The following is a 15,041-nucleotide window of genomic DNA, read 5'->3' on the forward strand; positions in this document are numbered from 1 at the left end:
GATTTGATTTGAGTTTGAGTTGGCAAGACGGCGGAAACAGATCTGGGACCAGGCTAAATGTAACCTTACATACTAGGTAGACACATGGCTGATAGAACAGACGGAGGCATAAACAGGAAAGGTGGTTGGCCTGCCTCAAGTCTTGATTGGATAGCAGTTTAGACATATAGTCATGTCTGTAGGCGGATGTGGTCTCTTCCACTTCCTCAAACTGTGTAGACTAGAAAAACGACTCACATTTCACCCATCTTTACAACTCTCTGACAATACATGAAGAAAATAAAACAAGTAGGCAAATGTTTTGCTGCAGTTAGTTACAGACACCTGAGATCACTGTTATAAGATGTTGTGTTCTTAGGCCTGTGTTGTGCAGTGGGTGGTGATTTTTCCCTGCCAGGTTTTTGGACAGGTGCAGCATGTGCTGTGGGAGAAAAGAATAATGATCATTATCACTGCGCTCAAAATAGTCACTTCCCCATATGGCTATGCAAAATAGGGGCTTACAACAGCCGGCAGATGCTGGTATAAACTAATAAAATACATATAAAATGTGTTACGTATTATTGCTCCTGTCTCTCACTCTTTCTCCCTCTCTCTTGATCTCACTCTCTCTCAGAGAGAAGGAGAGGTCACATCCCCTTATGAATACCGTGAATCACACCAAGCAGCTACAAAGTTCCCATCATGAGAAGTTTGGAGAGAAAAAAAGTCTTAGCATAGGGGAGGACAAGACTGTGACTGCAGTGGAGAAGTAGGAAATAAGGGCCCTGCCTTACATAACAGACCTTCCCTCTGCCTGGAGACAGAAATAGAACCAGTGAGGGCAGGCAGAGGGGCTGCCTAATACAAAACCCCACTACGAATGCAAGCATTGTTTGTGTGTGTAAATGAAAGAGTGAGTGAACCTGTTTTGAGCGGGTGGCAAGATCGGAGAAAGAGAGCGAGTTGGGCGACTCCCAAACATGCCTGTGTGTATGTGTTAACGAACTAGTGTTATCTGTGTTGCAGATGTATTCACCTCCCTAACTAACGGACATCTCCATTTTAGTTCCAACCTGTTTGGTAAAAGAGAACAGAGGAAGTAGCACGAGGGCATGCAGCCAAAGAGGATTTCTACTTCTGAACGCTTGTTATTGTTCCTCCCAGCTTGGCTCACTAGAGACACGATGTTAGCAGGCTGGGCTGCTATACCAGGTTGTTGTTGTTATTGGATTGTTCAGTAAGACTGACATCAAGACTCAACATAGATGGGTTTTTGTTGGTGACGTCTGTGTTGAGAAAATCCAAAACAAGTGAGATGTTGCTAAGGTCAGTGAGGACGTGCCTTGATGAGACAGCGAGACAATGTGTTAGGGGAAGTGTTATATTCCTTTGCTGTCTTCTTTACACGTGTGTGTGTGTGTGTGTGTGTGTGTGTGTGTGTGTGTGTGTGTGTGTGTGTGTGTGTGTGTGTGTGTGTGTGTGTGCGTGCGTGCGTGCGCATTTGGCTCACTGTTGTCTCAGAGAGGATCCCTTTTACCCATACATCTGGAGTCAGACGGTAGTCAGGCCACTCCCCCATTGAAACTGGCTTGTTGGAATTCCTCACATATAGAAGCGTCCACCTTTATTCCCCTGCCTCCCCAACAGCAACAAAGGGATCTAACAGATGAAGCCAGGCCAGTGGCTGCAGGCTGGGTGGAACCTGTCTGGAGCTTTAATAGCTAGGGTCTGGTCTGCTCCACTGGAAACACCCTTCAGCCAATTAGATAGACACACACAAAACACTCCCTTCTTTGAATAGTTTGGAAATCCCCCAAAAAGTTGAGGAAAGTGCTTTGCTCAAGGGCACAACAGTAGATGGTAGCTGGGAACAGACACCAGCAGCAATCTTCAGATTACTACTTCAATTCCTTTTAATGTGAGTCAGAACGCCAAATACAATTTTCCATTTAGTGTAAATTTAAATGGACAATAAAGGTTTTCTAATCTCTAATCTAATTGCCACTGTCAGCAGTCCTAGCACCCCTTAGTTATTCTACAGGCTTTATAAAGGCTTTACGACAGCTTCATTAAGCCTTAACAGATATTGTTCGTTTAAAGTGGGACATGATTTCGTAACTGCTCGTTTCAGTGTCATATGGTTTCTGTTTTCCTCAGCGTCATAACTTTCGGTGTGTGTTTGAAATAGCAAGCATGTCTATGTAGCTCTCCTTGGGTTATATAACAGAACGTCAGTCTCAGATCCTCCCGAGCAGCAGTAGTGGAGAAGCAGGTAACGGCACCATACCTTACAAGACTGGGTAGCGTCCTGTTTGGAACGGGGCCCATGCGCCCCACAGACCGTTGCCTCACCATTTCCATTGATGTGTATGGCTGTCGTCTTTTATCCTAGAATGAACAAGCACAGCCTTAGCATTTCAATCAAGCGATCCGTTTTTTGATGTTTCATAATGTAGCAGTGAAGTGGCCATGTGTGACGTGTATGCGGGTAAACTCAATTATTTTTGCTTTGATGCTGATGAACGTTATTGATGGAATAGTATGATTATAGGTATGCTAATATGTATATGCTTTATGGCTAAATTTAGTTCAACACTTTGGACAGGCTGTTCAGTTGGGCAGTTTTGACTGAATCTCATTGACTGGTGTAGATTAGATGTATCTGAATGCTGTACAAACCTGGGTCACCATGTATCACAACTCTCTCTGGATCACTTTGACCTTTTCCTGCTTTTTGGGTTGAACTGTTCTTACACCCCCTCACCTCATTTCCTCACTGCAGTAGTAGTCGGTAGGAGACAGCATGTTGTCAAGGCGGGTATTTCAGACAACAAACACTTTAGAGAGTTTGCTAAGGCTTATTTAGTCTTTTAACACAATGGAAAATACCTGGAAAACTGATCAGAAATACAACATTGATAGAATCACCAATAACTCTCCAATGTAGGAAAACACAATGGAATGATAGAATAAAACAATTGATAATATATGAGTTAGAAGTTGGAACTCCCTTTCTCAAGCACATCTTCAAACCAGACTGCGAAAGCCTCAACTAGAGAGAGCCTTCACCCTCTCCATGGTGGAAAGAATTCTGGCAGAGTAAACAAGTTTTTCTCTTCTACAACGGACAGGCTGCGCTCTCATGGTTCTTTAACTGAAGCATAATGATTGATGTCAGCTTGAGCATAAATCACTGGAGGGGAACAAACAGCTAGCATCCCCAGGCTCTTCAAGTATTTCAAGCAGCCATCAATCAGTGCTATCAGTGAGGTTGTGTTCCAATCATTTAAAATGGCTTCCTCTCCTTTTCTTGGTGACAATTGATCGGCTTGAGGGAAGGGAAAGGGGATACCTAGTCAGTTGCACAACTAAATGCATTCAACCGAAATGGGTCTTCCTCAATCGACATCCACGTTGTTGGCTCCTGGGGAACAGTTGTTGTTCGCTGCCTTGCTCAAAGGCAGAACGGCAGATTTTTCCACCTTGCCGGCTCGTGGATTCGAACCAGCGACATTTTGGTTACTGGCCCAACGCTCGTTACCGCTAGCCTAAGAAAAGATAGGGTTTGAATTCAACCTATTTATTTTGCCAATGAAGAGCTTTTCATGTCAACGTTCATGAAGGACAGGAACATTTCCTAGGGAAATTAGGAAAGGAAAATAGCATCCTAAGGAAATGAGGAAAAGAAGGGAATCGATGACTATTGGGACAATGAGCCAGAGAGTGACAACGGGCCACTGAGTCCATGAACCAGGGAGGAACTGGGGGCTATGAGACAGAACAGGTTTCCCCGGTCTGGTCCGGTCATGCATGGCTGGCTGTTGCCGCCTTGTCGGGTCGGAGGAGGAGGAGGGAAACGGTTAACGGTTAAACAGCCTGAGGGCGGGGAGCTTGGGAGACTACATTCCAAAACCCTCTGTGCTGTAAAACGTGAAGCTCCACCGACTCCACCACTCTGCAACACCAGACTCTCCTCAGCCCCAGTTCGTTTTCCCTCTTCTGCTTTTTGCATGAGAGTGGAACAGCTGCCTGACTGGAAGTTACCACTCTGTCACCACAGGGGCCGCCACACTCACTGGCCCAGGGAGCACAGCAGTCTTTTGAAGACGCATGCTTCCTTTCTCCCCCCATGTTCTTTCACAGTGGACTGGCCCTGATGTAGACAGCATGGGGGAGAGTGAGAGTGCGAGCTAGGCAGAGGCACTCTGGAAGCCAGCTGATCATTGCTGTGGTATTCTGACTGCCACAGAGGCAGAGAGAGAGGGAGCGTGACAGACAGTAAGAGAGAAGGCGAGAGCACTGGAAGCCTCTTTCTATTCCGCCACCCTCTGAGAAAAGGTTGCCAAACAGAACATCAACAGCAGAGTGGAAGGAGCGCCTTCAGGGGAAACTGACTAACATGAAGAAGAGAACAGCCAGGAGGAGCTACTACTAAGATGTGAAGAACAACTGGTGGTTTATTTTTGCCATCTTTAAGAGGGAGCGAAGAAGATAGAAACAACTGGTTAACCATTGAAGACAACTCAAACAGATAGGGTCTATTCAGACACTACAGTACGGATTTTGTCTATCTAGACACAACGCAAGAAGATAGTGTCTACGCTATTCAGACCAAGGGAGGAAGCCGAAAACAGTGCCAAGGAGAATGTCTTGGCTGTCGCCCGTGTCTTGGGCCAAGTGGACGTGGACGGCAGTCCGGGGAGCAGGGGAGGGAGAGGACGAGGAGGAGGAGGAGGAGGAGGGCCAGGGGGTGAAGGAGGAGGATGGACGGCTGTCCCTTGGAGGGAAGCGAGAGGAAGAGGAGGAAGATGGATCTCAAGGGTGCAGGCGAGTGTGTTTGTTGACTACATTGGAGCCTTAAAGCATTCCAAGTGAGAGACCCACAAGGCAGCTGGAGGGAGAGAGGGGGTGTCATATGGGGGAAGGAAGGGGAGAGAGGGTGTCATATTGGGGAAGGTGGGGTGTCATATTGGGGAAGGGGGGGTGTCATATTGGGGAAGGAGGGAGAGAGGGGGTGTCATATTGGGGAGAGAGGGGGTGTCATATTGGGGAAGGAGGGGGAGAGAGAGTGTCATATGGGGGAGGGGGGGTGTCATATTGGGGAGAGAGGGGGTGTCATATTGGGGAAGGAGGGGGAGGGGGGGGTGTCATATGGGGGAAGGAGGGGGAGAGGGGGTGTCATATGGGGGAAGGAGGGGGAGAGTGGCACCTGCTTTGCCTTTCCACCTGTGGGGTTTGTGAGTCGGTATTGTTCTAACGCTTCAATCACACCGACAGTGTCCTGGCGCACAATGGTACTCAGCATCATCTGGATATGTGTGCAACAAAAGTTCAACATTCACCTTCTGCTACCATTTCTGTCAGGCCGTCTACGCATACAGTTTGACACATACGTTCAATAAATCCAACATATGCACCACACAGAACACACTGCAACTGCTTCTGCAACACAATGCCGCAAGGAAAGCGCAGCGTTTCTTTGGAAATAAATGTAATTCTGGCGTACCAAAATATAATGACGCTGTCGGTGTGATCGAAGCGTAAAGGGGGAATGAGCAGAAAGAGAAAGTGTAGAAAATGCATTTGACCATTACACCGTTTTGATCTACTATGTGGTTCTTCCAAACAGACATGCCTGTTGTTGTTTTAGAGGCTTACTGGTTAATATGTGCGTGTGTGAACGTTTGTTGGAAGTATTTCACAATGCCTCAGGTACTTTGTTATTCCCCAGCACCGCAGACAGGTACAACAAGTGATATATAGCACACAATGTGCCCTCTGTCTCCTGTTCCTTGTTGGGGTAAAACACTACCCTGCCTTTGATGATAGTGTTATCACTCATGGCTTTGTGATAGCGACGGAGAGAGATGATCGTGCAATGTATATGTTTTTATAGCAGTGTTTAATTGCTATACCTATAGCACAACATTGGATCTCACAGATACTACTGCTAGTTGTTTATCAGTTGTAGCCAACTTGTTTTGCACATGACAGGTATGCAAACACATTGCATTGAATGAGTACACATACAAGAACATCTACACTAGTACACATACTAGAACATCTACACTAGTACACATACAAGAACATCTGCACTAGTACACATACTAGAACATCTGCACTAGTACACATACTAGAACATCTGCACTAGTACACATACAAGAACATCTGCACTAGTACACATACTAGAACATCTACACTAGTACACATACAAGAACATCTGCACTAGTACACATGCAAGAACATCTGCACTAGTACACATACTAGAACATCTGCACTAGTACACATACTAGAACATCTGCACTAGTACACATACTAGAACATCTACACTAGTACACATACTAGAACGTCTACACTAGTTCACATTTTTTTCTCACCTTTATTTAACCAGGTAGGCTAGTTGAGAACAAGTTCTCATTTACAACTGCGACCTAGCCAAGATAAAGCAAAGCAGTTCGACACATACAACAACACAGTTACACATGGAATAAACAAACATACAGTAGAAAAAGTCTATATACAGTATGTGCAAATGAGGTAGGATAAGGGAGGTAAGGCAATAAATAGGCCATGGTGGTGAAGTAATTACAATATAGCAATTAAACACTGGAATGGTAGATGTGCAGAAGATGAATGTGCAAGTAGAACATCTGCACTAGTACACATACTAGAACATCTACACATACTAGAACATCTACACATACTAGAACATCTACACATACTAGAACATCTACACTAGTACACATACAAGAACATCTGCACTAGTGCACTAGTACACATACTAGAACATCTACACTAGTACACATACTAGAACATCTGCACTAGTACACACACTAGAACATCTACACTAGTACACATACTAGAACATCTGCACTAGTACACATACTAGAACATCTGCACTAGTACACATACTAGAACATCTACACTAGTACACTAGTACACATACTAGAACATCTACACTAGTACACTAGTACACATACTAGAACATCTGCACTAGTACACACACTAGAACATCTGCACTAGTACACACACTAGAACATCTGCACTAGTACACACACTAGAACATCTGCACTAGTACACATACTAGAACATCTACACTAGTACACATACTAGAACATCTACACTAGTACACATTTTTTTCTCACCTTTATTTAACCAGGTAGACTAGTTGAGAACAAGTTCTCATTTACAACTGCGACCTAGCCAAGATAAAGCAAAGCAGTTCGACACATACAACAACACAGAGTTACACATGGAATAAACAAACAGTGTAGATGTTCTAGTATGTGTACTAGTGTACTAGTGTAGATGTTCTAGTATGTGTACTAGTGTAGATGTTCTAGTATGTGTACTAGTGCAGTAGAAAAAGTCTATATACAGTATGTGCAAATGAGGTAGGATAAGGGAGGTAAGGCAATAAATAGGCCATGGTGGTGAAGTAATTACAATATAGCAATTAAACACTGGAATGGTAGATGTGCAGAAGATGAATGTGCAAGTAGAACATCTGCACTAGTACACATACTAGAACATCTACACATACTAGAACATCTACACATACTAGAACATCAACACATACTAGAACATCTACACTAGTACACATACAAGAACATCTGCACTAGTGCACTAGTACACATACTAGAACATCTACACTAGTACACATACTAGAACATCTGCACTAGTACACACACTAGAACATCTACACTAGTACACATACTAGAACATCTGCACTAGTACACATACTAGAACATCTGCACTAGTACACATACTAGAACATCTACACTAGTACACTAGTACACATACTAGAACATCTACACTAGTACACTAGTACACATACTAGAACATCTGCACTAGTACACACACTAGAACATCTGCACTAGTACACACACTAGAACATCTGCACTAGTACACACACTAGAACATCTGCACTAGTACACATACTAGAACATCTACACTAGTACACATACTAGAACATCTACACTAGTACACATTTTTTTCTCACCTTTATTTAACCAGGTAGACTAGTTGAGAACAAGTTCTCATTTACAACTGCGACCTAGCCAAGATAAAGCAAAGCAGTTCGACACATACAACAACACAGAGTTACACATGGAATAAACAAACAGTGTAGATGTTCTAGTATGTGTACTAGTGTACTAGTGTAGATGTTCTAGTATGTGTACTAGTGTAGATGTTCTAGTATGTGTACTAGTGCAGTAGAAAAAGTCTATATACAGTATGTGCAAATGAGGTAGGATAAGGGAGGTAAGGCAATAAATAGGCCATGGTGGTGAAGTAATTAGAATATAGCAATTAAACACTGGAATGGTAGATGTGCAGAAGATGAATGTGCAAGTAGAACATCTGCACTAGTACACATACTAGAATATCTACACATACTAGAACATCTACACATACTAGAACATCTACACATACTAGAACATCTACACTAATACACATACTAGAACATCTACACTAGTACACATACTAGAACATCTACACATACTAGAACATCTGCACTAGTACACATACTAGAACATCTGCACTAGTACACATACTAGAATGATATTTTCACAATAGTTTGTATTTCCAGATATTCTAGTGGTATGACCAAACTCATCTACCTCTGTCTTTGTCTGTTTCTCTCGCTCTCTTTCTCTCATTCTCTCTCCTCCAGTTCGGACTCAGAGGGCCACTTTGCGACCCCAGAGGCTCAGAGTCCTGTCCACGCTCCACTCAGTGTCCCAGGAGAGCTGGAGAACCTCGCCACTGACAGAGCAGGTGAGAGCACTGCTGCTTGCCTTCAACACACAAGGACAGAAAGAGAGAAGTAGGCACAAAACATGCTGAAAATCACTTGCACGTATTTCATTAAGTTCAACAAAAAAATGAAATGAATGTTATCTATCCCCGAAGGGCAATTACTTTGGGCATGTGAGTCAGCAACAAAAACAACAACGTGACACCATACAACTATATCATAATGACATACCACACAGAGCACCTTCACATTAAGGGATATTGTTGGGATATTATTGCACAAAATAGTCCCTCACAACATCTACAGTACATGGCATGGCCTACCACACACCCCAACCACCTCTTCGGTTCACTCCCACACCCACGCACCACTGATTGACACTCACGTGTAGAGAATGCATTAGACGGCTGGCTTCCTTTTGGAGTTTCCATGGCAACAAGAGAGATTTTGTCTCTGTCTTGCACTTCCTGTGGGGAACCGTGTGTGCGCGTGCTATCATGGTGCTTCAACTTTTAACAGTCACCTCAGGTGTGGTTTTCAATATGCTGTTTTCCACCAAACAAAATACCGTGTTTGGTGGAATCAAGTAGATTAGTCCTTCAGACCTTTTGATGTCGATCAATAATGTTTTCTCAACTGAAACTGCAGATTGCATTTGCTCTCAAAGGACTGCTACTGCATTAGATTAAACTGCACCGACTGTAAAGCTATTTTAACTATGTTCCGTCTGACATGTGGCCAAACGGAGGGAAGTGTACCTTGCCACTGTAATTGAAGACAGATGTGCTTTGTTTGCCTACCGTACTTCTCTAGGTATGCATCTGACTGTTAGACATTCACAAAGACCATTACAATTACGCAGCACTTAAAGCTTGATATTAAACTACACCGTTACCTTATTCACACCAATTACGCTTGTTGTGAGAGAGAACCCACTGGGCACACACTGGTTGAATCAACGTTGTTTCCACGTAATTTCAATCACTTTACCTTGAACCAATGCAGAATAGACTGAATTGACGTCTGTGCCCAGTGGGAAGTCATCGGCTGAATACAGGACTTATATTTGCCATTCAGGTCAAACTGAGGGAGGTCACTCCAAAACAATAGCATGTGTGGCTCAAATAAAATCTTAACATTGGAGAAGGGTAGAGAATTGGATCACGGCCCTCATAAGAATTGGCTTTGGACTATGGAATTCTGGAGGTCAGCCGTGAACAAAAGCAGATGCTCCTCTTTGTTTACAATTGGTCTGTGGGAGGGGTTTCAAGTCATGAGAGTGACTTACCCTGTGAGGGATCTAGAAATATCTCCAATATATTGATCCGGTTTGGATCTATGAGCCCCATTACAAGCCAGTGAAGCAACAGTGGTTTCCATATTACTCCCAGTCCCAATATTTTGAAGTAACCTACTTACAATACTTGAAACACTTCATTTCAAACCCTGTTATTGTATGATGTCCAGTAGATGTTGGCGATAATTTAGATGGTCTCGAAACTCATAGAGAGTGCATGCAATGCAACCACATACCCGTTGGATTTCAGACTGGTTTGGAAGTATTTGAGGAGGCGTAGTTTAGTTGGACAGCCGTGCTGCTTTTCACTCTGTCCAAGTTACTTTTAAATAAGTATTTCTTCGTCTCTGAGAGCTTTGTTTCGGTTCACTCCACTGTGTTTTGATATGGGACTGTAAAAGCAGGGGGTCTCAAACTGCTTTGAGTGGGATTGCGTAGCACAGGCTAGTTTGTGTCCAGGCTATCTTTGTTTGCTCAGGCCTGGGGTAGTGAAAGTGTCGTTTGTGAGCCATGGAGTCGGAGAAGGCTGTATTCGCTGGCAGCGCGCACCGAGGGAGTTGTCTTCTGTTCTATTCCACAACCACAAACATTCTCCTGATGTTTCCTCACTCCTCCTCTTGCTCACGTAGCCAGCTGTGGAGAAGGTTGAACTCCAGCTCACTGGCCCGTTTTGAAGGGACTGTTCTTGGCAGCATGAAGCTAGCCTGTTCCAGGGTTTGTTTGTGCTGCTTTGCTAATAGTCCCAGATCTGTTTGTGCTGTCTTGCCAATAAAGACCATATGAGTTGGCAAGACAGCACAAACAGACCTGGCAACAGGCTAGGATGAAGCTGCAAGTACTTTTAGAAACGTTTAGTAGTGTACACAAAAATAACCAACTTTGTTGTTTGTCCTACTCTCTGAATACTTAACTATCTCTGGCAATAAGTAAAGTAAAAGAATGTTGTAGGATTTATAGACAGAAATAATGTCTATACGTCTATAAATCCCACACTCCTCTGTGGTGCAATTTATTAATGTGGTTGGTTGTAAAAACTGCACATTTTTTCCACCCCATGGCAAAACAAGTAAAATTGCATGAAATGAGTTATAAAATTGCTAAATGTTCTCTCTGCCCCATGGCAAAATGGTAAAAATTGCAGCACATTTTATTTCAAACTAAAAACATTATGGGCTCTATTTTAACAACCTAACGTAGCGGCTAATCTAAGCAGAAGTGTGTCAGAAATATTTCTGCTATTTTCACTATCATATTTTTCGGCGCACTTGCGAAAGGACTGGGTTTTGATGAATGCACAAGCATTCGCTCTGATATAGGGGCTAGGCCTACTGTAAATTGCATTATGGCTGAGCATGGACATGCCAAACATAGTCAATAAGCAAGTTCAAATTCATCATCATTAAGGCCTAAAAAGAGAGAGAATGAATCATTTGAATAAAATTCTAAACAAAACAACAACTCGTTTTAAATAGGCTATGTCACACTTGCAAGCACCATCATTTCTCCCTGTGGGCGTATAATATTAAAATGAGGCAGACTATGGAGGGTTTTACGCACTTCCAAACTTTTCACAGTAGCAGAACAAAGATCCAATGTAAAGAGAAATGTCCACTCACGTTGTACTGCTCCCAAATAGGCCTATGTTTTATGAACATACCGGAACCATCTTACAAATCAGATCGCATTCATTTGTTTTTTATGTTTCTAAATACAAAGTATACAGGCACCAAAAGCACATTAGGCTACTGTTGTTCCATGTGCATACGGGCAGTGTGCGTCACGACTGGATAGGCTGTCAAAATTCATGCCATAACCAACTGCTTTACCGATAAAACCAGCTTTTGGTTGGTCTTAAATAAGAGAAAGTTGATTGCCAGTGTTCAGACCTGGTGAGAGAGCTTATATAACCACTCTTAACTTGGAGAATGTATTGTCTTGCCCTACTGTCTAGTCTTGTTCTACTTTAGTTCCTTAGCGCTGCATTTGGCTACTGAAGGAAAAGAAGCGACTGCTATATTGTTTTAGGGTTGAACTAAAAACCCTAGTGCCGACAATAAGTATAACGTATATTATGAAATATATATAACTGTATTTTCCTTTATACTATGATTATTTGTATCAAATGAGTACAAAAGTACTTCTGTCCAGTGAGAGTTAGTCTTAATATTATTGCAGTATCAAGACCCAACTTAATAATGGCATAGTAGAGACTTTGAAAAATGATGACACTATAGCAAAACTGCTTATCAGAAATAGGTGTTCTTGATAATATAGAAATATAGCCATGTTCCCTATCTCCACTAAATATGGGTTCAATAGCTTAACGTTGAATCCCTGGGTACAGGGATCTGAACTTTGATGAACTGACTATGGAGCAGTTAATCAGACCTATCAGATCTGCTCTGTCCAAGCTGTACAGATGTAGGTTCTTCATTTGCAATGCAGGAAATGGAAAACGTGTTGTGTATTTGAGGTTTAAAAAGGCTTCTGCCCTTATGAAAAAAAGATTGCAGAGTGCAGATATTCTACAACTACTGCGTCCAAAATACAACAGTCGACTGCAGTTACTGCACTTTTACTGCAGTTTCAAAACGGCAATCTTTTTTTGTAAGGGTGAAGTTTGTAATTTCCACTTTTTCAGACTTGATTTTGCCTTATGAAAAATGTATCAACCCCTTCAATAATGTCCACATAATAATTCACATTTCCTGTTGCTGCGGGATTATTTTCCTACTGTAGCAAACTGGCTCAAATCAAGATCCTATATACTGTACCTCTCTCTGCGGCCCTCTCTTGTTCTCTCTGTCCACACATACACACACACACACACACACTCATTCACACGTACGTAAACATATTGATGGAAAGATTTGACTTTGCTTAGTGATGATTCGCTCTAAATATTTTGAATAAGAGGATCAACACTGCATTAAACACTGTAGCATATTAATTCTTCCACTCCACTGTATATAAATAAACTAGGGCCTTTGCTGCCCCCTGTCTCTTAGCAACAGACTGTTGCATGAAAACTGTGCCGATGATGGCCATCAGGAAACATTTGTACATTCCTCTGGGCAGTGTTGCAAAATCAACAACAGCAACAGCTCCCTCAAGACATACACTCTCAATCTGACCTGTTAAGGCTTTTCCATATTCCCTTATTACAGTTTCCAGAACAAGCAAATGTATTGTTATGTTATTAGGCCTTTAAAGAAAAGCGTAACCATGGAAATAGATGCAGCTTTATGTTACTGTGAGATTGGTAGCAACCAAGGAATATTATCATCTCTTCATATCTGTTGCAACCTGCCTTGAGAAGGCTTTTTTGTTGAAATTACATCACACTCCAAATTACATTTTTGATCATCGTCTTTTGCATTTGTGGCTATGTTTTTTATTTATGAGCTGGCAGCTACTACTGGTTTTTGAGTCGACTTTTCGTATCCTCTCTCCTGCTTTCACCAGACACCCTGGAGGAGGAGGATGAACAGCTGATGGTGTCTGGCCTAGCCGGGGATCCAGCTCATAGCCTCTTTAAGCAGAACATGGGCCAGGCTGAGCCCCCCTTGGCTCCTGAGGAGGAGGCCCCCGTGGACCCTAGGGAGGAGGCCCCCATGGACCCTAAGAAGGGGCCCCAAATGCTTCCCAACACAGATACTGCCGAGGTTCAGTCCTCCACTGCAGACCCACCAGCACATGCCAATGGAGAAGCACTGACCAGTCCTGCTCTGAACTTAGGTCTACCTGATGAGAGGCCAAATGCTACCTCTCTGGACTTAGGCCTAACTGAGGAGAAGCCACTGGCTACTTCTCTGGACTTAGATCAACCTGAGGAAGAGAGGCCACTGTCCAGCAGCACAGAGCCAGTTTGTAATGGACACCCCATTGAGATCATCTCTGAACCGCAGGCCAAACTCACTAAAATCCCTAAAACCAAGCCCCCTTCCCTGAAGATAAAGGGAGCCCTGAGCGAGGCTAGCACACAGGGGGACGGGGACACTGACATCATCACAATCCCTAAGGCTAGCTACAACTTCGACCCGGACCAGTTTGACGACAGCTTTAACCCGTTCGCCACTGGAGGCTCCAAGATACAGAACTCCCCCCCAGCTTTTGCAGCCGATGCCCTGCCCACACTTGAGACGTTACCTGTAAGTAGCTCCTTTCCCAAACTGGAGCCTTTGCCTGTACGTAGCTCTTCTCCGCCGCTTTGTGGGACTAGTTCCTCACCTAAAATGGAGGTTGAGGAGGTCAAAGAGTTATCGTCGGAGGCATCAGAGGAGCCCAAGCCTGTGAAGATGGAGTTTGGGTTAGACGAGGCAGGCGAGGTAAAGAAAATACAGCCAAGGAGGCTGGGTAAAAAGCCTGGCAGCAAGCTCGCCGCCAAGAAACCAAAGGCCAAAGCAACAATGACTGCACCTGCCCCGACGTCGACACCCGAACCAGTCGTAGCTGAACCGGTAGCAGAGCCAGTTTCAGAAACCGCTTCTGAGCTGCTTTCCTTGCCAGGTGCCTCCTTAAGTTTGGATGACGTTCCAATTCCCAAGTCCACTTATAAGTTTGACCCCAACCAGTGGGATGACCCTAATTTTAACCCCTTTGGGGGTGGTGGTTGCAAAATGAGCAGTTCCCCAGTTCTACCCAAAGGATCCTACAGCTTTGATCCTCAGAACTTTGACGACTCAGCGGAACCCTTTAAGCCATCTAAAGCCCTGGGCAGTGAAAACCTAACTTCCCAGGATACCCCTGCGAGGCCAGCAGAGGAAGCAGTGAAACCAAAGCTGGATCCCCCTCTGGAGGAGGAGAAGAAAACGCGCCAGCCTCCAAAGAAAAGCAAGGACAGGATCATCAAGTAAGTCCAGTACACCCACAGCTTGGTATTTCAGCATGTCAATCCAAAGCATGCGTTGTGTTTCACCACTAGTCTAGCCTTCTTCAGGGTAATTCTGTTTTCAGAAATGTGTTTTGTCCTAGCAAGAAAAAAAACATGAAATTGTCTTC

The 15,041-nt window shown here is 43.6% G+C and overlaps 1 protein-coding gene across 3 annotated transcripts in view; it reads left to right on the top strand.

The window, feature by feature from the left end:
* Positions 1-15,041, top strand: part of tacc1 (transforming, acidic coiled-coil containing protein 1) — a 41,809-nt gene that overhangs the window by 14,206 nt on the left and 12,562 nt on the right. For 2 of the 3 annotated variants that reach the window (XM_029775755.1, XM_029775753.1), the window contains exons 2-3: positions 8,660-8,763; positions 13,506-14,892. In XM_029775755.1, coding sequence (XP_029631615.1) covers positions 13,535-14,892 — 1,358 coding nt within the window. In that variant the 5' untranslated portion in view covers positions 8,660-8,763; positions 13,506-13,534. Of the gene's footprint in view, positions 1-3,991; positions 4,810-8,659; positions 8,764-13,505; positions 14,893-15,041 lie in introns of those variants that run through there. The other variant, XM_029775752.1, reaches the window with a different exon arrangement.

This window comes from Salmo trutta, chromosome 14 (genome assembly GCF_901001165.1).
Source record: "Salmo trutta chromosome 14, fSalTru1.1, whole genome shotgun sequence".
Classification (NCBI taxonomy): domain Eukaryota; kingdom Metazoa; phylum Chordata; class Actinopteri; order Salmoniformes; family Salmonidae; genus Salmo; species Salmo trutta.